Below are 25,831 nucleotides of genomic sequence, written 5' to 3' on the forward strand. Positions count from 1 at the left end.
AATGTAGCTTTGCAGGGACCCTGTGGCATGGGGCCCCAGGCAGTTGCCCTGCTTGCTACTCCCTAACGCCAGCCCTAGCTTTTATATGCAGAAACCAGTTATTGTGGCACAGGTGGGCCTTGGAGATTTTATAGCATGTTGGATGGGCCTCAGAAAGAAAAAGGTTGAGAACCCCTAGGCTACATTACAGCATAATCATCTGGACCCATGGAAAAGAAGTCCTTGAGGAATACCACCATGATTTCAACAATTTCCATCCCACCATCAACCTCAGCCTGGACTGGTCCACACAAAAGATCCACTTCCTGTACACTACAGTGTTAATAAGCGATGGTCACATAAACACCACCCTATACCGGAAACCTACTGACCGCTATACTTATTTACATGCCTCCAGCTTTCATCCAGGCCACACCATACGATCCATTGTCTACAGCCAAGCTCTAAGATACAACTGCATTTGCTCCAACCCCTCAGACAGAGACAAACACCTACTATATCTCTATCAAGTCTTCTTACAACTACAATACCCACCTGCTGAAGTGAGGAAACAGATTGACAGAGCCAAAAGAGTACCCAGAAGTCACCTACTATAGGACAGGCCCAACAAAGAAAGTAACAGAACGCCACTAGGCGTCACCTTCAGCCCCCAATTAAAACCTCTCCAGCTCATCATCAAGGATCTACAACTATCCTGAAGTACGATCCCTCACTCTCACAGATCTTGGGAGACAGGCCAGTCTTTGCTTACAGACAGCCCCCCAACCTGAAACAAATACTCACCAGCAACCACACATCACACAACAAAAACACTAACCCAGGAATCTATCCTTGCAACAAAGCCCATTGCCAACTCTGTCCACATATCTGTTCAGGGGACACCATCATAGGACCTAGTCACATCAGCTACACTATCAGAGGCTCATTCACCTGCACATCTACCAATGTGATATATGCCATCATGTGCCAGCAATGCCCCTCTGCCATGTACATTGGCCAAACTGGACAGTCTCTACGTAAAAGAATAAATGGACACAAATCAGACGTCAAGACTTAGAACATTCAAAACCAGTCGGAGAACACTTCAATCTCCCTGGTCACTCAATTACAGACCTAAAAGTGGCAATACTACAACAAAAAACCTTCAAAAACTAACTCCAACGAGAATGAATTGGAATTAATTTGCAAACTGGATACCATTAAATTAGGCTTGAATAAAGACTGGGAGTGGAAGGATTATTACACTAAGTAAAACTATTTTCCCATGCTTATTTTTCCCCCTACTGTTACCCACTCCTTCTTGTCAGTTGTTGGAAATGGGCCATCCTGATTATCAGTACAAGAGGTTGTTTTTTTCCCCCTCTCCTGCTGGTAATAGCTCACTTTAACTGATCACTCTTGTTATACTGGGTATGGCAACACCCATTTTTTCATGTTCTCTGTGTACATATATATCTTCCTACTGTATTTTCCACTGCATGCATCCGATGAAGTGGGTTTTAGTCCACAAAAGCTTATGCTCAAATAAATTTGTTAGTCTCTAAGGTGCCACAAGTACTTGTCGTTCTTACTACAGCATAAGTTGACATAAGTCATGTAGCTCAGGGGTGAGAATGAACCACTCCTTGAGTGACATAATTTATATTGACTTAAGTGCCAGTGTGCAGGTTCTCCTGCTGACATAGCGACTGCCTCTTGCAAGGCTGGAGTCGTTAAGTTGACGGGAGAGCTCTCTCCTGTCGTCCTAGAGCGGCTACACTAGAGAGCTTACAGTTGCATTGGTGCAGCTGTGTCGCTGTAAGCTCTCTAGTGTAGTCATAGCCTTGGTGTCAGTCGGGGGTTGCTCTGAGGTAAGAGTTGGTGTCAATCAGAGGGTTGTTCTGAGGTGAGAGTTAAGATCAATTGTGGGCTTGCAGTGAGGTAAGAGTTGGTGTAAATTGGGGGGCTGCTGTAAGGTGAGATTGCTCTCAGGTGAGAGTTATCAGTGTTCCTTCTAATTTTTTACGTCCATGTGTGGAATGAATTGTGTTGTGTGTACCAATAGGGAGGTGATATGTGAAACATCACCTTCATATTGGTGCACATAACAAAATTCATGTGATGGGGTGGGGCCGAGAGGTTCGAAGTATGGGAGGGGGCTCAGGTTTGGGGCAGAGGGTTGGGGTGTGTGTGGGTTAGGGCTCTGGCTGGGGGCTCTGGGGTGGGGCTAGGGATGAGGGGTTCAGGAGAAGACTCAGGACTGAGGTAGAGGGTTGGGTGCAGGGGGTGAGGGCTCTGGCTAGGGGTGAAGGCTCTGGGGTGGGGCAGTGGAGGGGTGTGGTGGGGTGCAAGCTGTGGGGTGGGGCCGGGGATGAGGGGTTTGGGGTGCAGGCTGCCCCAGGACTGTGGTGGGGAGAGAGGACTCACTCCAGCCCTTGCCGCAGCAGCTCGGGGCCGGGGGAGAGGCGCCTCTCCCTGGCTGTGGCAGCTCCTGCGGGGCTGGGCTGGGCCGAGGGAGGGGCTCCTCTCCTGACGAGCTCGGGTGGGCCTGAGCCGGGCTGGGCTGAGGGAGGGGCTCCTCTCCCCCGGCCACGGCAAGTCCAGGGCAGGTCTGTGTTGGGGCTGTCAGGGAGGTATCAATGGGAGGTTCCTCCGACGTGGGAGTTAGTGTCAATGGGCAGGGGTTGCTCTGAGGTGAGAGTCGGTATCAGTTGAGAGGTTGCTCTGAGATAAGAGGTGGTATAAGAACATAAGAATTGCCATACTGGGTCAGATCAATGGTCCATCTAGTCCAATATTCTGTCTTCTGACAGGGACCAGTGCAAGATGCTTCAAAGGCAATGAACTGAACAGGGCAATTATCAAGTGATCCATCCCATCAACCAATCCCAGCATCTGACAGTCAGATGCTTGGGGACACAGAGCATGGGATTGCACCCCAGTCCATCTTCACTAATAGCCATTGATAGGCTTATCCTCCATGAACTTATCTAACTCTTTTGTGAACCCAGTTATAGTTTTGGCCTTCACAACATCTTCCGGCAATGAGTTCTACAAGTTGACTGTGCCTTGTGTGAAGAAATACTTCCTTTTATTTGTTTTAAACCTGCTACCTATTAATTTCATTGCGTGACCTCTGGTTCTTCTGTTACGCAAAGGGGTAAAATAATGGTTTCTTATTCACTCTCTCCCCACCAGTCATGATTTTATAGACCTCTGTCATATCTCCCCTTAGTGGTCTCTTTTCCAAGCTGAACAGTCCCAGTCTTTTTAATCTCTCCTCATATGGCAGCCGTTCCATATCCTTAATAATTTTTGTTGCCGTTCTCTACACCTTTCCATTTCTCATATATCCTTTTTGAGATGAGGCAACCAGAACTGCATTCAGTATTCAAGTTGAGGGCATACCATGAATTGATATAGCGGCATTATTTTTACTGTCTTATTATCTATTCCTTTCCTAATAGTTCTTAACATTCTGTTAGGTTTTTTTTGTCTGCCATTGAACACTCAGCAGATGTTTTCAGAGAACTATATACAATGACTCAAGGTCTCATTCTTGAGTGGTAACAGCTAGTTTAATGCCCCATCATTTTGTATGTATAGTATGTTTTCCAATGTGCATTACTTTGCATTTGTCAACATTGAATTTTTTCTGCCAGTTTGTCACCTAGTCACCCAGTTTTGTGAGATTCCCTTTGTGACAATTTGAAGTCTGCTTTGGACTTAACTATCTTGAATAATTTTGTATCATTTGCAAGGTTTCCCACTTCACTGTTTACCACTTTTTCCAGATCATTTATGAAGATGTTGAACAGCACTGGTCTCACTACAGATTCCTGGGGACACCACTATTTACCTTTCTCCATTCTAAAAACTGACCACTTATTCCTACCTTTTGTTTCCTGTCTTTTAGGTTCATAAGAGGACCTTCCCTCTTATCCCATGACCCCTTACTTTGCTTAAGAACCTCTGGGGAGGGACCTTGTTAAAGGTTTTCTGAAAGTCCAAGTACATTATATCCACTGGTCCACATGCTTGTTGCCACCTCAAAGAATTCTAATAGGTCCATGAGTCATGATTTCCCTTTACAAAAGCTGTGTTGACTCTTCCCCGACTAATTGTGTTTATCTATGTCTCTGATAATTCTGTTCTTTACTATAATTTCAAAGAATTTGACTGCTACTGAAGTTAGGCTTACCTGCCTGTAATTGCCAGGATTGCCTCTAGAACTTTTCTAAACAATTGGTGTCACATTAGCTATCCTCTAGACATCTGGTACAGAAGCTGATTTAAGTGTAATTTACCTACCACAGTTAGTAGTTCTGCAGTGTCATATTTGAGTTTCTTCAGAACTCTTGGTGATACCATCTGGTCCTGGAAAGTGCTTCTTGAGCACCTCGGTCATCAAATTGCCTCACTAATGGTTTGGCAGACTTCCAGCTTCTGATGCACTAAAAATGTTTTTGCTGGTTTTTTTGAGTCTGTTGCTAGTTGCTTATCAAATTCTTTTTTGGCCTGCCTAATTTTACACTTGACATGCCAGAGTTTATGCTCTTTTCTATTTTCCGCAGTAGGATTTGACTTCCAATTTTAAAGGATGCCCTTTTGCCTCTAATTGCCTCTTTTACTCTGTTGTTAAGTGACAGTGGCATTTTTTGATCCTCTTACTATGTTTTGTATAAGAACATAAGAATGGCCCTACTGGGTCAGACCAAAGGTCCATCTAGCCCAGTATCCTGTCTTCTGACAGTGGCCAGTGCCAGGTGCCCCAGAGGGAATGAACAGAACAAATAATCATCAAGTGATCCATCCCCTGTTGCTCGTTCCCTGCTTCTGGCAAACAGAGGCTAAGGACACCATTCCTGCCCATCCTGGCTAATAGCCATTGATGGACCTAACCTCCATGAATTTATCTAGTTCTTTTTTGAACCTTGTTATGATCTTGGCCTTCACAACATCCTCTGGCAAGGAGTTACACAGGTTGACTGTGTGTTGTGTGAAGAAATACTTCCTTTTATTTGTTTAAAACCTGCTGCCTATCAATTTCATTTGGTGATAACTAGTTCTTGTGTTATGAGAAGTAGTAAACAACACTTCCTTATCTACTTTCTCTCTACCAGTCATGGTTTTATAGACCTCAATCATATCTCTCCTTAGCCGTCTCTTTTCCAAGCTGAAAAGTCCCAGTCTTATTAATCTCTCCTCATACAGAAGACGTTCCATACCCCTAATAATTTCTGTTGCCCTTTTCTGAACCTTTTCCAGTTCCAATATATCTTTTTTTGAGATGGGGCAACCACATCTATACATAGTATTCAAGATGTGGGAGTACCATGGATTTATATAGAGGCAACATGATATTTTCTGTCCTATTATCTATCCCTTTCTTAATTATTCTCAATATTCTGTTCTTTTTTTTTGACTGCCACTGCATATTGAGTGGATGTTTTCAAAGAACTATCCACAATGACTCCAACATCTCTTTCTTGAGTAGTAACAGCTAATTTAGACCCATCATTATGTGGGGTATACATTTAATATGAGCCTCTATTATGGTCTTTTAAAAAAGTTTCCATACAGCTTGTAGGCATTTCACTGTTGTGACTTGTTCCTTTTAATTCCCATTAAGGGGGGTGGGTGGGCTTTGTGGTGAGAGTTAGTTTCAGGGCGGAGGGGGAATTGTGCTGAGGTGAGACTTGGTGTCAATCAGAGGCAGTGGTTCTGAGGTGAGAGTTAGGCCATGTCTACACTACCAATTTGTGTCAACAAAAGTGATGTGACACCCAAAAGTCAACATAATAAAAATCACAATTTCATGTTCACACTTCCTCCTTCTGTCAGCAGATTGCATCCACAGTGGGGGCACCATCATCAACAGTGTGAGCAATGCACTGTGGGTACCTATCCCACAATCCTTCTGTTGCTAGGTGTTGTGGGACAACGGAGCAGATCGCAGCACATTTTGGGACAGTGCTATGTGTCCCGTGATGCATTGCTTTCTGTCCCAGCACTCCATGGGCTTCAGGCTTTCTTTCACAGCATTTTTTCACAGCTCTTCTTTGCTCTGCATCCCAGCATCTTTGTGAGAAGGGATGGATCCTGCACTCCTCTCCTATGTCTGTTAACTGTCATGAAGACTGTGACAGTTTCGGTCACAGAGAACCCCTTGGGACTGTCACCTGGCGTGCTGGAATTATCTCTGAGCCCGTTTTCCACTGCCAGCTTGGGACACCAGAACCCTGCCTTGTTGAGCTAGACACACTAGTCTGCTGCAACAGAGACCCAGGTCTGGTCCATGCCCCCAAAGCTGCAGACGTTAATCAAAAACTACTCAGTAAGTCACTTATCTCTAGCACCCAGACGCCCAGTTCCCAATGGGATCCAAACCCCAAATAAATCTATTTTACTCTGTATAAAACATATACAGGATAAACTCATAAATTGTGTGCTCTCTATAAGACTGATAGATATGCACAGCTGTTTGCTCCCCCAGGTATTAATCACTTACTCTGGGTTAATTAATAAACAAAAGTGATTTTATTAAGTATAAAAAATAGGATATAAGTGGTTTTAAGTAATAACAGATAGAACAAAGTAAGTTACCAAGCAAAATAAAACAAAACATGCAAGTCTAAGCCTAATACATTTAAGAAACTGAATACAGGTAAATCTCACCCTCAGAGATGTTCCAATAAGCTTCTTTCACAGACTAGACTCCTTCTTAGTCTGTGCCCAATCCTTTCTCCTGCTACAGTTCTTGTTAGTTCCAGCTCAGGTGGTAACTAAGGGATTTCTCATGACTGGCAGCCCCCTTTGTTCTGTTCCACCCCCTTTTATATCTTTGGCACAAGGCGGGAATCCTTTTCCTCTCTCTGGATTCCCACCCTTCCTTCTAAATGGAAAAGCACCAGGTTTAAGATGGATTCCAGTATCATGTGACATGTTCACATGCCCTGTGAGACTTCATTACTCACTGGCTGACACCAACGGACACAGGAAGGCTTACCGTGGTTTGAGCATTGGCTTGCTAAACCCAGGGTTGTGAGTTCAATCCTTGAGGGGGCCATTGAGGGATTTGGGGCAAAAATTGGGGATTGGTCCTGCTTTGAGCAGGGGGTTGGACTAGATGATCTCCTGAGGTCCCTTCCAACCCTGATATTCTGTGATTCTAATCAACACAGAGTACAGCAAAATTACAAATACACAGAGCCATTTACAACCAATTGTCCTAATTAATGGGAGCCATCAAGATTCCAAGCCACCATTAATGGTCCACACTTTGCATAGTTACAATAGGACTTCAGACTAATACTTCATATTTCTAGCTTCAGATACAAGAATGATATATTTCAGAGTAGCAGCCATGTTAGTCTATATCCGCAAAAAGAACAGGAGTACTTGTGGCACCTTAGAGACTAACACATTTATGTGAGCATAAGCTTTCGTTGGCTACAGCCCACTTCCCACGAAAGCTTATGCTCAAATAAATGTGTTAGTTTCTAAGGTGCCACAAGTACTCCTGTTCTTTTTTTGAAGAATGATACATTCATACAAATAGAATGAACACACTCAGTAGATCTTTGTAATGATACTTTACAAGAGACTTTTTTCATAAAGCATATTCCAGTTACATTATATTTACACTCATGAGCATATTTCCATAAAACATATGGAGTGCAACATCACAAAGACATTGTGGATGGCAGTGCAGTTCCTAACTGAAGAAGTCTCACAGGTGCCTGACATTCTGTGTGATATGGATAGGAGAAACTTTAGATTGCTTTTGGCATTCACAGAGCAGGTGCACAGGTTAGACCATCGCTTTTGGGTTCAGGAAACAAGCACTGAATGGTGGGATCATATTGTCATGCAAGTGTGGGATGACAAGCAGTGGCTACAGAACTTTCGGATGCGGAAAGCCATCTTCCTTGAACTGTATGTGGAGCTTGCCCCAGACCTGCAGTACAAGGACACCAGAATGAGAGCTGCCCTCTCGGTAGAGAAGCATGTGGCAATCATTGTGTGGAAGCTGCCAACTCCAGACTGCTATTGGTTGGTCACAAATCAATTTGGAGTGGGGAAGTTGACTGTTGAGGCTGCGTTAATGCAAGTGTATAGGGTAATAAATCGCATCCTGCTACGAAGGACAGTGACTGGAAAATGTGCATGAAATAGTGGATGGCTTTGCAGAAATGGGTTTCCCTAACTGTGGAGGGGCGATAGACGGCACACATATTCCAATTATGGCACCAGGCCACCTTGTGATGGAGTACATCAATAGGAAGGGGTGTTGCAGGCACTTTTGGATCACCGTGGATGTTTCACTGACATCAGCGCAGGGTGGTCTGGGAAGGTGCATGACACATGCGTCTTCAGGAACACTGGCCTGTACAGAAAGCTGCAAGCGGGGATTTTCTTTCCTAACCAGAAGATTACAGTGGGAGATGTTGAAATACCCATAGTGATCCTGGGGGACCCTGCCTACCCCTTACAGCTGTGGCTCATGAAACCTTACACAGGACACCTGGACAGCAGTAAGGAGCGGTTCAACAAAAGGCTCAGTAGGTGCCAGATGACAGTTGAATGTGCCTTTGGCAGATTAAAGGTGCACTGGTGATGCATTTTTGGCAGGTTGGACCTCACTGAGGATAATATTCCCATGGTCATAGCTGCATGCTGTACATTGCATGATCTTTGAGAAGCTAAGGGTGAACGGTTTGCTCAGGGGTGGAATGAGGAGGCAGACCACTGGGCCGCTGATTCTGAGCAGCCAGATACTAGGGCTATCAGAGGAGCCCAGAGGGGAGCTATTCAAATCAGGAAGTCTTTGAGGCAGCACTTTGACAATGACCACTAGTAACATATATCTCTGTCTTAGTTGCTTCAATGTTACATTACATGTAGTTTTCCTTGGGGGTAATGGTGACATTTGGGGCCTTATATTCCTGTAATAAAGTGATTAAAATGCCTGTGCATGTATTGGCAATGCCTGGAATCTCACCTTCTAGAAAAAAAATAAAGATGATTTACCATTATAAAAGTTTGCTTTTATTGCACAAGAAATCACACACTCAAACACACAGATGCTTGGCGGGAAAGGAGGAACCAGGGAAGGGCAGACTTTCACAGCTGTGTGTAGGTTCAGCTATCACTGTGAAAGTTGTCTGAGGGAGTGGAGTGAAGGGAAAACCGAGACGTCCCGGAAGGTGGAAAGGAATGTTCGGGCGGAGTTTGGGGCAGGGGCTGGGGCATGGAAAAGAGTTCTGAATGTGCTGCAGTGGAGGTCGAGCACTGATCTGCTCAGTCTGCAGCATTATTAAAGACTTCTGTGTTTGCTCCTCCATTTCTTTAATCATCCTCTCAGTAGCATCCTTAATAAATGCCTGATTCTCTTTTCTGTCCTGCCGTTCAGCTTCCCAGTACTCCTTTCATTCCCTTTTTTCTGCATTGATGCACTGCAGGACCTCCCAGAACATGTCTTCTTTGCTGCATCTTGGGCGCATTCTTATCTGGCAGAGACACTCAGCCGAGGTGTGTGGGGTGTTTCTGAAGGCCACATCTGGTGAAGGCTAAGGGACAATACACAGAAGAGGGATTGTTAAATTCACACACAGCATTGAAACATTTCAGTTAAATACACCTTTTGCAACATTACCATCACTTTCTCACTGGCCCTATACAGGCACACATCTTTGCGAACACCCAAAGTATGGTGAGTGTGGGCGGGGAAGGGGGAGCTCCACGTGGGGAAAAGAGCACACACTCTTTGCAAGGGTTGTGGTGCAGCATTTTAGGGAAGAAATTCTAAAATTCTCCCACACTTTTCCACAGGCAGGGGTAATTCTAGCAGACATCTCACTGCTAAGGGTAAGCAGGGAAACGAGGGCATGTCTACTCCATGCTTGTGGCTTCCATCCTGCTCCCTATGCTGCTCACCTATGTGCCACTTTGGTCCCTGCACAAGTGATTGCCAAATGGTGTGGGAAAGTTTCCTATAATGGGGGAAGGAACAACGCTGCTCTGCCACGGAACATTTGGCAGAGGATTACCAAGTACCACCAGGAAACTTTCCTGAAGATCTCTCTGGAGGATTCCCGTGAGATCTCGGCATGCATCAGCACCCTGTTCTGCCATACTGATTAGCTACACAGGGAAATCTCCAGCTTACAGAAACCCAGCCAGCCTCCCACATTTCTTCTATGCCCGGAACCCACCTCCGCACTACACAAGCCACAACCACTTACCAGGAATCTCATCTCCTGCTTCTTGCTTGCTGGAGAGCAACTGCTTAGACTGGCTAGACACCTCTGGAATGGAGAACAGTTCCTGGCTGCCTGTCCCACCAAGCGACCCCGCCAGGAGCTGCACATGCTCATCTAACTCCACCTCTTCCTCAATAACTTCATTCTCTGGGTTAGGCCCTCTTTCCGCTGCCTCCATGCCCTCCGAAGTATCCACGGGGCTCTTGGCAATGGAGGTGGGGTCACCACCAAGGATAGCATCCAGCTCCTTATAGAACCAGCAGGTCTTAGGTGAAGCACCTGAGTGTCGGTTTGCCTCCCCCATCTTATGGTTCGCCTGCCTCAGCTCCTTTATCTTCGATCTGCACTGCAGGTTGTCCCGATCATAGCCCTTTTCGTACAAGCCTCGAGAAATCTGCCCGTAGGTATCCCAATTCCTACGGCTCAAGTGCAGCTGGGAATGCACAGCCTCCACTCCCCATATACTGAGCAGATGCTCTGCAGTGGTCCAAGTGGGAGAGCATTTTCTGCAATAACCTGCCATGGTCACCTGGGAAGATGCAATGAGACCTCTCCATGCCGAGCAAACAGGAAATGGAATTTCAAAAATTCCCGTGGCTTCTAAGGGGGAGGGGCAGATGATTGTTTACCTGGCTGCAGGGCAGTGGAGTTCAAACACCTCCTGGAGGCCAGTTAAAGCGTTGAAATAAAGCATGGTGTCTACACTTGCAGTACACCTGCACTTTGTCACCAAAAATGTAGAGGAAAAAGATGTAAATCTCTCATGAGGATGGATGTAGTTTATTACCAAAACTATGCATTTTGCCCAACAAAAGTCGCCTCGCAGTATATGCACTCACTGTTTGGATTGACAAACGGCAGTTTTGGCGACATAACTTAGTAGTGTAGACAAGGCTTATGTGTTAGTGGGAGAGTTGCGCTAAATTGAGAGTTGGGGTGTCAATCAGGGTGGGTATTCTGAAGTGAGAGCTGGTATTGTTCAGAGTGGGGGTTGCACTGAGGTGAGAGTTGGTATGAATAATAGAATCATAGAATATCAGGGTTGGAAGGGACCTCAGGAGGTCATCTAGTCCAACCCTCTGCTCAAAGCAGGACCAATCCCCAACTAAATCATCCCAACCAGGGCATTGTCAAGCCTGACCATAAAAACCCCTAAGGAAGGAGATTCCACCACATCCTTAGGTAACCCATTCCAGTGCTTCACCACTCTCCTCATGAAAAAGTTTTTCCTAATATCCAACCTAAACCTCCCCCACTGCAACTTGAGACCATTACTCCTTGTTCTGTCATCTGCTACCACTGAGAACAGTTTAGATCCATCCTCTTTGGAACCCTCTTTCAGGTAGCTTGATAAGTTGAGGGAGGGGATGGTATGATGGGATAGCCTAATTTTGGCAATTAATTAATCTTTGACTATTAGTGGTAGATATGCCCAATGGCCTGTGATGGGACAGTAGATAGGTTGGGATCTGAGTTACTACAGAGAATTCTTTCCTGGGTGTCTGGCTGGAGAGTCTTGCCCACATGCTCAGGTTTAGCTGATCGCCAAATTTGGGGTCGGGAAGGAATTTTCCTCCAGGGCAGATTGGAAGAGGCCCTGGGTTTTTTTTGCCTTCCTCTGCAGCGTGGGGCACGGGTCACTGGCTGGAGGATTCTCTGCATCTTGAAGTCTTTAATCCATGATTTGAGGACTTCAATAGCTCAGACATAGGTTAGGGATTTGTTACAGGAGTGGATGGGTGAGATTCTGTGGCCTGCCTTGTGCAGGAGGTCAGACTAGACCAGGAGTCTGAAACACGCAGCCTGTGGGGTTCTTTCGTGCGGCCTGCCAAGCTCCCTGCATGCCCCCCCACCTATCTCCAGCCCAGGGATGGGCAAACTACAGCCCGCGGGCTGAATCCAGCTGCAGGATCGCCCCCCTGTGGCGCGCGGAACCATGTCCCCTGGGGGGGAAGGGGGGTGCAGAAGACTCCATGCGTTCCTCTCACTTCCAGGCACCGCCAACCGCAGCTCCTATTGGCCAGGAATGGGTTAACCGCGGCCAATGGGAGCTTTGGGGGAGGTACCTGGAAGCGAGAGCCCTCAGTTCCCCTCCTCCCCCCCTCAGGGACCTGGTTCTGGCTGCTTCCTGGAGTGGAACAGAGTGGAGCGGGGCCAGGGCAGGCAGGCAGTCAGGCAGTCAGGCAAGCAACCTGCCCTGTCCCCAGTGTGCGCCGCTGCCACCCCAGAGCCGCTCTAGGTAAGTGGTGCCGGGCCGGAGCCCGCATTCCGAACCCCTTCTGCACCCTAACTCCCTGCCCTGAGTCCCCTGCCATATCTCACACCCCTCCTGCACCCCAACTCCCTGCCCTGAGCCCCCTGCTGCATCCCGCACCCCAACTCCCTGTCCTAAGCCCCCTGCTGCACCCCAACTCCCTGCCCTGAGCCCCCTGCCGCACACTGCACCCTGCCGCACACTGCACCCTGCACCCCTCCTGTATCCCAACCCCCTGCCCTGAGTCCCCTGCCACACCATGCACCCTGACCCCCTGCTGCACCCCTCACCCCTCCTGCACCCCATACCTCAACTCCCTGCCCCCTGAGCCCCTGACACATGCTGCACCCCCCCTGCACCTCCTGGGGGCAGGGAGGGGGTGGAGACTTTGGGGAAGGGGTTGGAATGGGGGCGGGACAGGGGTGGGAAGAAGGGGGGCAGGGGTGGAGCCTCATGGAAGGGATGGAGGGGGGGCGGGATCAGAGGGAGTGAGGGGGGGTGTCAGTGATGCGGCCCTTGGGCCAATGCACTAGTCTTCCATGTGGCCCTCGTGGTCATTTGAGTTTGAGACCCCTGGACTAGAGGATCATAATGATCCCTTCTGACCTTAAAGTCTATGAGTCTAGTTGAAAGCAGGTATCATATCACCCCTCATTCTTCTCTTCTGCAGACTAAATAATCCCTGTTCCCTCAGCCTCTCCTCATAAGTCATGTGCTCCAGCTCCCTAATCATTTTTGTTGCCCTCCACTGGACTCTTTCCAATTTTTTCACATCCTTCTTGTAGTGTGGGGCCCAAAACTGGACACAGTACTCCAGATGAGGCCTCACCAATGCCAAATAGAGGGGAATGATCATGTCCAATCCTCTAATTTGTCTAGGTCCCTCTGTATCCTATCCCTACCTTCCAGCATAGCTACCACTCCTCCCAGTTTAGTGTCATCTGCAAACTTGCTGAGGGTGTAATCCAGGCCATCCTCCAGATCATAAATGAAGATATTGAACAAAACCAGCCCCAGGACCGACCCTTGGGGCATTCTGCTTGATACTGGCTGCCAACTAGACATGGAGCCATTGATCACTACCCGTTGAGCCCAACGATCTAGCCAGCTTTCTATCCATTTTATGGTCCATTCATCCAGCCCATACTTCTTTAACTTGCTGGCAAAAATACTGTGGGAGACCATGTCAAAAGCTTTACTAAAGTCAAGGAATAACACGTCCACTGCTTTCCCCTCATCCACAGAGCCATTTATCTCGTCACAGAAAGCAATTAGATTAGTCAGGCATGACTTGCCCTTGGTGAATCCATGCTGACTGTTCCTGATCACTTTCCTCTCCTCTAAGTCCTTCAAAATTGATTCCTTGAGGAATCCCCTGCTCCATGGTTTTTCCAGAGACTGAGGCGAGGCTGACTGGCCTGTAGTTCTCCGCATCCTCCTTCTTCCCTTTTTAAAAGATGGGCACTACATCAGCCTTTTTCCAGTCATGCAGTTCCTCCCGATTGCCATGAGTTTTCAAAGATAATGGCCAGTGGCTCTGCAATCACATCCACCAACTCCTTTAGCACTCTCGGATGCAGCACATTTGGCCCCATGGACTTGTGCTCGTCCAGCTTTTCTAAATAGTCCCGAATCACTTCTTCCTCCATAGAGGATGATCACCTCCTCCCCATGCTGTGCTGCTCCGTGCAGTAGTCTGGGAGCTGACCTTGTTCGTGAAGACAGAGGCAAAAAAAGCATTGAGTACATTAGCTTTTTCCACATCCTCTGTCACTAGGTTGCCTCCCCCATTCAGTAAGGGGCCCACACTTTCCCTGACCTTCTTCTTGTTGCTAACATACCTGAAGAAATCCTTCTTGTTACTCTTAACATCTCTTGCTAGCTGCAACTCAAAGTGTGATTTGGCCTTCCTGATTTCACTCCTGCATGCCTGAGCAATATTTTTATGCTCCTTATAACACCTGTCACCTAAGCACAACTGAGGGTGTTGCACTTAGATGACAGGTTTTATCAATCGGGAGGAGCACTCTGAAGTAAGAATTGGTATCAGTGGCTGGGGTTACACTGAGATCAGATTTCAGAGTAGCAGCCGTGTTAGTCTGTATTCACAAAAAGAAAAGGAGTACTTGTGGCACCTTAGAGACTAACAAATTTATTTGAGCATAAGCTTTCGTGAGCTACAGCTCACTTATCAATGGGGACGCGGTTTTGCTGAGGTGAGAGTTGGTGACAATCGGGGGGTTGCTCTGAGGTAAGAGTTGGTATAAATTGCGGGGGGTCGCTCTGAATTGTCAATTGTTATCATTCAGAAGGTTGCTCTGTGGTAAGAACTGATATTGATTGGGGGCTGTGCTGAGGGGAAAGTTGGCATCGATCAAGTTGGTTGTGTTGATGTGAGAGGTGGTATCAATTGGGGCAGGGGGGTGCTCTGCTGTGAGATTTTTTTGTATCCGTGGGGGGTTGTGCTGAGGTGATAGTTTTAATGATCCAGGGATTGCTCTGAGCTGAGAGATGATGTCAGTTGGGGTTAATCTGAGGTGAGAGTTGGTACCAATTGGGGTTGTGTGTTACTCTGCTGTGATAGTTGATGTCAGCTGGGTGTGTGTTCTCTGAGGTGATAGTTGGTATCAATTATAGGGGTTGCTCAGTGTTCAGAGTTCCTGTCAATCGGGGGGGGGGAGGGGGAGAACTGGTATCAGTCAAGGGGGTTGCAATGAGGCGAGAATTTGAATCATTGTGGGGTTGTGCTGGGATGAGAGTTAATATCAATTGGAGGGTTGCTCTGAAATGAAAGTTTGTGTCAATCAGGGGCCTGCTGTAAGGTGAGAGGTGGTGTAAATCAGAAGGGTTGCTCTGAGGTCAGAGTTAGTATCAGTGGGGGGCAGTTCCCTTAAGATGAGAATTAGTGTGAAATGCGGGGTTGCACTGAGAGGGGGTGGGATAAATGAGGGAGGTTTCTCTAAGTTGAGAGTTAATATTAATCGGGGAGTTGCTCCAAGGTCAGAGTTGGTATAAATCCTGGGGATTTCTCTCAGGTGAGAGTTGCTGTCAATCAGGGGGTAGTGCTCAGGTTAGAGTTGGTATCGATTGGGATGGAGGGGAATTGCATTGATGTGATAATTTGAATCAATCAAGGTGATTGTGGTGAGGTGAGAGGTGGTATCAGTCGGTGCCCTCTGATGTGAATGTTGGTATAAATTGGGGGGTTACTCTGAGGTGTGAGTTGGTGTCAGCTGGGGGTTGCACTGAGGTGAGAGTTGGAATCAATCAAGGGGATTGTGCTGAGGTGAGAAGTGGTGTCAATCTGGGGTGCCCTCTGATTTGAACGTTGGTATCAGGGGAGAATTGCACTGAGGTGAGGGTTGGTATCAATCGCAAGGTTGCTCTGAGGAGAGAGTTGGTAGCAGTCAGGAAAGGTTGCTCTAAGGTAAGAGATGGTATCAATAGTAGGGTTTGCACTGAAGTAAGAGTTGGTATCACTTGGGGGACTCTGAGGTGAGTTTTGGTGTCAGTGGGGGTTGAGGTGAGAGATTAGTAAATATTTCCAACAGCTGGAATTGGGACACTGGGGAGGGCTCTGAATTACTATAAAGAATTCTTTCCCAGGTGTCTGGCTGGTGGGTTGCATCCACACGCTCAGAATCTAACTGATCCCCATATTTGAGGTCTGGAAGGAGTGTTTCCCTAGGTCAGATTGGCAGAGACCCTGTTTTTTTTTTTTGCCTTCTTTTGTATCATAGGGCACTTTTAATTTGCTGGTTTGAAGTAGAGTAAATGATGGATTATCTGTCACTTGAAGTCTTTAAATCAAGATTTGAGGACTTCCAGCATTCATCCAGAGATTATGGTCCTATCACAGGAGTGGGTGAATGAGGTTCTCTAGTCTCTGAAGTGAAGGAGGTCAGACTATATGATCATGATGGTTCTTTCTGGCTTTAAAGTCTATGAGTCTATGTCAATCAGGATCTCTGAGATGAGAGATGGTTTTAGTTGAGGGAAGACCCCTGAGGTTAGAGGTGGTGTCAGGTGTGAATGGGACTTTGAGGTGTGAGATTATGTCAGCTGGGTAGACAAAGATCAGGCAGTTCTGGCACCCTGTTCTGTGGAACTCTGCTGGGGTTCCTCTGAGTTGGAGATTGTGTCTGTTGTGGAAGCAGTTGGCTCTGAGATGAGAGTTGGTGTAATGTAATTCCTGTGGGGGACTGTGAGATGAGAGATGATGTTAGCTGGGGGACTGCTAGTCAGGGAGGGTTCTGAGGTAAGAAATTATGTCAATTGGGGGTAGTAAGGGAGATGGGGGGTGATTCCATGGAGCTCTGAAATAGGAGATGATGTCTGTTGGGTGATGGGGTGTTTCTGAGATGGTGTAAATTGGAGGGTGGACTCTGAGGTGAGAGATGATGTCTGTTGGGGGGCAGATTTCTTTGGTGAGAACCGGAAAGACCCCTGAGGTGAGTGATGATATCAGTCAAGGGGAGACACGTGAAATGAGGGGAGGTGACACTTTTTGTTGGGAGGGGAGTGGGGATACTCTGGGGTTGGAGATGTTGTCCATTGGGGGGTTCATGAAATGAGAGATTTTTTCAGTTGGCAGGGCTTAGGATCAAGAGAAAGCTGTGGTTCTTTGTCCTCAGTGCTCTGCTGGGGAGGTAAGGTTTCATAACCAATCCTGATCACTCCCTGTTGGTGGCTGGTATCACCTCTTATCTCTTTTCTTTTCTTCTTTGCAGTTACCTCATCGCCGAGTGACATTCTCTGCAGCTAATCAGGCACAGGACTTGCAAGATCCCTCACAACATAGTTACTATGACAGTGGGCTAGAAGAATCAGAGACACCCAGCAGCAAGTCATCATCAGGGCCCCGGATTGGGCCACTAGCTCTTCCTGAGGATCATTATGAGCGCACCACACCTGACGGTAGTATTGGGGAGATGGAGCACCCTGAGAACGGTAAGAGAGCCTGCTGCATGCATGTCAGCCTCCTTCCTGCAGATTGTCTTGCTGCAGGCACTTCAAAGACTCGCAAATCTGCATCCCATTGAGAAGGGATAGGTGTGGGGGTTAGTAGCCATGTTGGGACAGACTTGGACAGCGTGAGGCAGGGAGGCCAGAGAAAGTCACAGTTCTGAAGGCAAGAGACCACCAAGGATGAGAAGGGGCTCAGAGAGGAAGAAAGGAGAAAACAGGACATGAGAGGTAGGAGTAAAGGAGTTAAAGCGATGCCTGGGGCTGATATGGCACAGGAAGGAGGGGAACCAGAAGGCTCTGATTTGAATTGTCAGCAGAACATCATGAAGGATAGTTAGAGGGGAGATCTGGGTTACAGTTTGTGACTGAGCCCATGGGCAAATCACAACTCTTTGTGTCTTGGAACAAAGGCCAGGGGAGTGTCTAGACTAGCATGTACAATGGTGTTATATGTTAAAACTGGATTCCAAACTCTTGTTTAAACAGACTCAGAGGAGCAGTTGGGGTAGAAACAAGATGGAGGGGAGAGAGCCTATGGGATTCCTTGGTGTAGAGGTGGATATTGAAGCCATTGGAGCCTTCATAGTGGCAGAGAGGGAGAATACAAAAGAACCAACCTTGGGATAACAACAGACATTGGAAGAAGAGAGGACATGGTGCAGCATGATTGTGGCAAACCCAAAGGCATCAGGGCTTTCCATTGAGTTTGTTCGCCATAACAGCCTAACTCTTTTTTATGGTCCCATCAAAAACGTTTCTTCACTTCCACCACAGATCATCTGCCTCTTCTCCATCTCAGGCATGGCATGGGCACGGTTTTTGGCCCTCTGAGTGCCAGGGGTCTGTCTGTCTCCAACTAAACACTTCCCCAGGCTGTCTTCTGTCAGGCTAACTTGCCTCCTGCTGCCCAGGCTCTGGCCATGTGCCCAATACCTCCCTTACTCTGCCGTCTGCATTCTGACATTGAGGAGTTTTCCTCTGAAATGAGGCCTCTCATTGTGTGGGCTGCAGAGAAACCTTTGGGGAAGAGCAGGGCAGCAAAATTATTGTTGTGAATTTTCCTAGTGCTGGGAGAGATGGAAATAAGCAGGGGTTCCCTTACTCGGGACAGGGTAGATAAAGGGCGTCTGCGTGAGCACATTGCTGGGTACTTGCTGTAGCCGAAGCCTGCAGGGGAGGGCTCAGGCAGCCAAGGGGGTTGGAAAGCCACTGGATCTCTCCACTGGGAATACCCTTGGTGCGATGGAGATTGCGTGGTGGCAAAGGCCTGGTGGGATGTGCCTCAAATCCCTCCTTATCAGTTTCTAGGACAGAGTCCTGAGAGGATATGGTTGGAGTGCATTATGCTCCAGCTATTCTGGGCTGCTCAGTGAACCCAGGGGGAGCAGCCAGACCAAGTTAGAGCAATCTCTAGGACTGAAGTGGCCCCTGAATCCAGGATGTGCTAAAATGGCATAAAACTCCCCCTCTGACTGTGGGAATTTCATACAGACCACTTCCTCCCAAAGAGGAAAAACATTCAGCCTGGAAAAAAGGAAGAAAGGGGAGGTCTGGGGCCTGGCTGATGGGGTTCTTGGGGTCTCTCGTGTATGCTGTGTCATAACCTTCAGGTAAGAGCTGGGTGAGTGGAAGGGACTGTTGAGGAGATTCTGATATGACACTGTGTCAGTTGGGTGAGCAATGACTGAATGTCATCAATAATGACAGTGATCAGGAGAGGATGAAGGCCGTGTGCCTGTGAAAACAGAGGAGGGAATAGGAAAGGAGGAGAGACTGGAGCTGGACAGAGGAGGAGATGAAGGAAGGAGAGAGTCGAACAAAGGACAGATGGGGACTCACAGAAGACTGAAACAAGCAGCAGAGTAGAGTTCCCACTGACAGCATATGGCATCTGCCGGGGAAGATTTTGGTGGGGAAACCGAGGCTCAGAAAGAGGAGGTGACATGCTCAGGTTGCAGTGTCACCAACAGAATTTTGGCCCTGTGCTTTAGCCACACAGTTCTTCCTCTGGCTAGTGAAAACTGCAGCTGCCTTTAGCCTCTGGGATTCTGACTATTCTCGATTTTTTTTTTCCCCTTTTTGATGATTAATCCTGTTCAGGTCAGTTTCAGCTCCAGCAAAGCTGTCAGCATGCTGTTGGAGAGACCCCTTGACTAGTCAGCAGAGGGAGATAATTTAGACCCCACTATGTTGTTGATCTCTGAGATATTCAATTCTCAGCAGGGGAGCAGAGTGCAAGGAGTGAGCTAGACCAGTGGTTTTCAAACTGCAGGTTTGACCCAGTACTGGGTCATGGAATGTAAGGCACTGGGTTGCAGCCAGCTCCTAGGCTGGGGGGCCACAAGGCTCTGCATGTGCCCCTGCCCCGAGCACCAGCTCTGCACGCTGCCCTGCCCCAAGCACCAGCTCCCATTGGTTCCCAGCCAATGGGAGCTGGGGGGTGGGGGGATGGTGCCTGCCACTTCTGGGCTGCAGTGTGGTTCGTGGTGCCAGAAGGGGCAGAAAGCCCCCACTGCAATGCTGACTGGGAGCCGCATGAAGTAAGCCCACTCCCCAACCCCATACTCCAACCCCTTGCCCCAATCCCCTGCTCCAGTCCTGAGCCCCCCCACCAAACCCAAAGCCACTTACTGCACCCAAAACCCCTCATCCCCTGCCCCACCCTAGAGCTTGCACCCGGAGCCCTGACCCCCTCCTGTACCTCAACCCCCTGCCCCAGCCCTGAGCCTCCCCAAACCTGGAGCCCCCTCTGCACCCCAAACCCCTCATCCCCAGCCCCAGCCCAGAGCCTCCTCCCCAAGCCCAGAGCCCTGACCCCCTCCTGCACCTCAACCCCTGCCCCAGGCCAGAGTCCCCTCCCACACCCTGAACCCCTCATTCCCGACTCCAACCCACAGCCTTCACCCCTGTACTTCAACCCTCTGCTCTAGCCCTGAACCCCTCCCACATCCAAACCCCTCATCTCCAGCTCCATTGGGGCATGGGCATCAACAATTTTCTTCAACTAGGTTGCCAGAAAAAAGTTTGAAAACCACTGAGCTAGACCCTAGACAGAGCAGGGGACACTCGTTCCGGGTAATGCCCTGCACAAAGGAGGCACATCCTCTGACTGAAGTACCTGAACATGGCTCCACTGAAAGCTGAAAATATCAGTTTCTGCTCATAAACTTTTCCCCTCCCTCCTATAGTAAAGTGTCTTCACTAACATGCTCACTGCCATGGACAGCAACCAGGCGTGCACACACACACACGTGCGCATCACACATACATGCTTGCCAACACACACATGCATGCACACACCATGTTCACATACACAACAGGGCTGAAGAGATACAGAACTCTATTTTGTGGCCATCATCACCTCGCCTGGGTCAAGCTCCCCTCACATGTTAGTCAGGCTCCCCAGTTTCCAGCAGCTGCTGGTACACACACAAACTTGATGCAGTGCAGAAAGAGTGAGAGCTCAGGGCTCCACTGATTCTTAGATTCATAGATACTAAGGTCAGAAGGGACCATTCTGATCATCTAGTCCGACCTCCTGCACAGCGCAGGCCACAGAATCTCACCCACCCACTCCTACGAAAAACCTCACCTATGTCTGAGCTATTGAAGTCCTCAAATCATGGTTTAAAGACTTCAAGGAGCAGAGAAGTCTCCCTCAAGTCAACCATGCCCCATGCTACAGAGGAAGGCGAAAAACCTCCAGGGCCTCTCCAATCTGCCCTGGAGGAAAATTCCTTCCCGACCCCAAATATGGCGATCAGCTAAACCCTGAGCATATGGGCAAGATTCACCAGCCAGATACTACAGAAAATTCTTTCCTGGGTAACTCAGATCCCATCCATCTAATATCCCATCTCAGGGGATTAGTCCTATTTACCCTGAATATTTAAAGATCAATTACTTAGCAAAATCACATCATACCATCTCCTCCATAAACTTATCAAGTAGAATCTTAAAACCAGATAGATCTTCTGCCCCCACTGCTTCCCTTGGAAGGCTATTCCAAAACTTCACTCCTCTGATGGTTAGAAACCTTCGTCTAATTTCAAGTCTAAACTTCCTGGTGGCCAGTTTATACCCATTTGTTCTTGTGTCCACATTGGTGCTGAGTTTAAATAATTCCTCTCACTCTCCTGTATTTATCCCTCTGATGAGAGCAATCATATCTCCCCTCAACCTTCTTTTAGTTAGGCTAAACAAGCCAAGCTCCTTAAGTCTCCTTTCAGAAGACAAGTTTTCCATTCCTCGGATCATCCTAGTAGCCCTTCTCTGTACCTGCTCCAGTTTGAATTCATCCTTTTTAAACATGGGAGACCAGAACTGCACACAGTATTCTAGGTGAGGTCTCACCCGTGCCTTGTATAATGGTACTAAAACCTCCTTATCTCTACTCCTTATGCATCCCAAAACCGCATTAGCTTTTTTCACAGCCATATCACATTGGCAGCTCATAGTCATCCTATGATCAACCAATACTCCAAGGTCCTTCTCCTCTTCTGTTACTTCTAATTGATGCGTCCCCAACTTATAACTAAAATTCTTGTTATTAATCCCTAAATGCATAACCTTACACTTCTCACTATTAAATTTCATCCTATTACTATTACTCCAGTTTACAAGGTCATCCAGATCATCCTGTATAATATCCCGATCCTTCTCCGAATTGGCAATACCTCCCAGCTTTGTATCATCTGCAAACTTTATAAGCACACTCCCCCTTTTTGTGCCAAGGTCAGTAATAAAAAGATTAAATAAGATTGGTCCCAAAACCAATCCCTGAGGAACTCCACTGGTAACCTCCCTCCAACCTGACAGTTCGCCTTTCAGTAGGACCCGTTGCAGTCTCCCCTTTAACCAATTCCTTATCCACCTTTTGATGTTCATATTGATCCCCATCTTCTCCAATTTAACTAATAATTCCCCATGTGGCACGGTATCAAATGCCTTACTGAAATCTAGGTAAATTAGATCCACTGCATTTCCTTTATCTAAAAAATCTGTTACTTTTTCTTCTGACATTAACTCTAGCCTGTCTCTATGTTCTTCAGATTGTCTAACAAAGATAATTATATCAACAGAGAATATGAGGATAGGGTCAAAAAATCTGATCCACCGAGGTGATACACTGGGTGACTGTGGAACTAGGTGAAGGGATCTGTAGCTTGAAAGATACCTAGTTACACTGCTCCCTTACTTCATGATAATTAGCTAGAGATTCCTCTGGTGAGGCTAGCATATTAGGGTCTGATCCATTAGTAATTTCATAGCTCAGAGTAGTAGTGTTACCCAAATTAAGGAGTCCTATGGAGCAGATATCATCATGACTTTGAATCAACTCATTCAGTTTCTCCAGCTAGTTCTCTAATAGTGCCAACTCAACAAGGGCCATACAGGGAAATCTAGTTTTATTTCTGAGATCTTGGAAGCATAGGCCATTCTTGCCCATAGAATGAGAAGTTAATGCTGGAGAAACACTATTATTAGATCCCACATAGCTCATCATCTGTGGCAGGTGCAGGACTGCACCCTATTGCACATTTTCTAGAGTTTTATCTAGTCTAGTAATAAATGTTCAAAATGACGGGTCTTCACCTTTTCCCCCAGGAGATAGCCTAAGAGATCTGATGGGTGGATGATCATCTTTTGATATCTCTTCTGCTGGAAGGCAAAGTGCATGGTAGTTGTGTCTTTTCTTCTGTAAGTCATCCCTTATTTGGTTATCACAGACACTTTTGGATCCTTCCTTATTGGACGCCTCCCACCGTGCAAGCTGCAGTGAAGTTCTGAGTTGCAAAGGCTGCTTGAGCCTTTCCAAAAAGATTTAGTAAACTGTTCATAGAGAGCTCTACAGTATTTTGGCGTTGACATATGCCATCTTCCCTGGTAACACAATTGGTTGGTACCTTTAGTACCTGACCAGGATGTCCCCCACTTCCTACCCAGCACTCTGCAATGCTGTCATCTGGTAGAGTGTGAAATACTGAGCTGGGGACCCCTGCATTACTCACCCATAAGGCTGCCAGCTCCCTTGCTCACTCTGAAGACATCTGTTCTCATTATATTGAAGACTTGCTCTGGTAAGGAAAGGCTGGGAATTGTTTAAGAACACTTTACTAGATGCCCAAAAAGCCACAATCCCACAATTTAGGAAGAATGCCAAATTGGTTAAAAAACTACCCAGGGATTAGTGGAGAAGAAAAGGCAGCAATAAAAAATGAAATATTTCAAACAAATGGAAGAAATGGGATGTTGATAGTAACAAATATAAATCAGAAGTTAGGAATTGCAGAAAATTGATAAGGGAAGCAAATGGACACAAAGAGAAATTTGTGGCTAGCAGAATTAAGGATAATAAAAATAAGCTTATTAGGAACAAAAAGATGACCTCCTGAGGCCCCTTCCATCCTTGAGATATTCCATGATCAGTCCTTTGTGTAGAGCTTCCGTTTGTAGCAAAGTCCCTCCAGAGGTAAGAAGCAGGGTTGAAGACAAGATGGAGGAGCTGCAGCAGCTTTTTGTAGTCTCTTGCCATGTGGTCTCTGCTTTCTTTGTCCCAAGGACAAACTGCTCATCACATGGCCTGGAAAAACCTCAGAATTCTGTCCATAGGCATGTCCCTGCATACTTTGCTCAGTCACAAGGTATATCTGCCTTCTCTCAGTGGGTCAGTTGTATCGCTGATGGTCCTTAATGGCCATCAAGCAGGCTAGGCAGAGCTGATACCAATTTGTCTGGGGTGTCACCCAGAAGCATAGCATAAGTTTGAAATACAGACAGTATAGAGACAATATGCATAACTTCAACTACAAAAATGATACACATATACAGATAGCATAATCATAACAAGAAAACCATAACCTTGTCTTAGACACCTTATTTGACCCCCTTTATACAAGATTTGGTGCCACTACAGGACTTTGGTTGCAACAACGATCTATACGGTTACAGATTCTGTCAATAACATCACACAAGGTCTATGTGGTTGCTCAGACAACTTCCTGGGCCAACACCTGGGATTAAGTAGGGGCACTTGGCCAATCAGAGGACTGCAGGGTACTATCACTCTGGGTCTTGTGAGTGGTAGTTCTTGCAACGCCTATTCTCCACAGCGCTTCCTGGCTGTGTCTCTGCAGGGCCTTCTGCTGGTATGGTGGGAATATCAGCCACCCCAGGCTCTGCGTACCTAGGTTTTAGTCCCTGCATCCTTACAAAACTGAGGCAATTGAAATGTTTAATTTCAATCTCACTCAAAATGTTTTGAAAATTCAGAAAATTTTGGTTTTAAGTTCGATCCAAAACAAAACTTTTTTTTGGGGGGAGGGGGTAGAATTGCCTCTGAATTAAAAAAAGCCACTATTTTCCCAGCTCTATTTCTTGGGTTGGGCAGAGTATAGGCACTGTCAATCTGGCTATGGGCCTCCAGGAACACATTCCAGGTGCGACTCCATACATCAATTGCTTGGGCCCTGAAACCAGTGCTGGCTTTCCTTAGATCCCCAAGAGCTAGTGCATGCTCTCAGAGGACAACTGAAACTGCCAATCTTCCAGTGTACTGCTTCCCCCTTTGGGGACTACATGAAAGTGTAAGCAAATAACACACAAACACAGCTAAGGCATTTCTAAATACATACACACTTAACTCTTAGATAGCACAAGAGATATACAGATATCCTGTACCCAAATCCCTGTCTTAGTTTCCTCACTCCAAAAGGCCTTTGGGATTTGGTCTGTGTGTTTTCAGGTGGTTCAGGATTCTTTCTTTTCTTTTTCTCCTCTTGCTGAGCATTGTCAGCTTCTGGTTCTGGTCTTCTCCCCTTTCTCTTGCTGGATGGAGGCTTTTTTTTTTAAATGAAGTTGTAGTCCCCTTTGCCAAATGCCTAATGAATGACCAAATGGCCCTGACCCATTGCTTGGAAAAATGGGTTCCTCTGGGTGTCAGGCATCTTATTGTTCTGCTACAGCAAGATTATTCAACTGTTGATGGTCCTAACCAACTGTCCCCACGGGGCAGATCCCCACGGGTCAGTTCCCCTCCCCTTCACGCAAGAGGAATGATGCAAGAATACAGTAAAAATCAAACATAAGCATACAAACATACAGAGAGTTATAAAATCAAACTGGAATCCATGAGTTCACACAGATAGATTCCGAGATTGTCACAACCATACTTTTAACTCACAGGAACACAATTGATAGAATTGTTCTATTCCCACCTGCTCAAAGGGCTCCCCAAGTGTGTAAACCCCACTTCTATACATTCATTTCCTTATATCCACTCCCAGGTAAGGTGCAACTTCAGAATAACTCTCCACCTTAGAATGGCATGAGGATGCATACCATGGTGAATGGTTCTTAGTGGACC

General features: G+C 46.9%; 1 protein-coding gene across 3 annotated transcripts in view; it reads left to right on the forward strand.

Moving 5' to 3' along the window:
- The window catches only part of PCDH1 (protocadherin 1), a 134,427-nt gene that overhangs the window by 54,594 nt on the left and 54,002 nt on the right, over nt 1-25,831 (forward strand). For all 3 annotated transcript variants that reach the window (XM_043490682.1, XM_038414755.2, XM_043490681.1), the window contains exon 4: nt 17,229-17,448. In XM_043490682.1, coding sequence (XP_043346617.1) covers nt 17,229-17,448 — 220 coding nt within the window. The remainder of the gene's footprint in view (nt 1-17,228; nt 17,449-25,831) is intronic.

The sequence above is a fragment of the Dermochelys coriacea genome, chromosome 8 (assembly GCF_009764565.3).
Source record: "Dermochelys coriacea isolate rDerCor1 chromosome 8, rDerCor1.pri.v4, whole genome shotgun sequence".
NCBI lineage: Eukaryota > Metazoa > Chordata > Testudines > Dermochelyidae > Dermochelys > Dermochelys coriacea.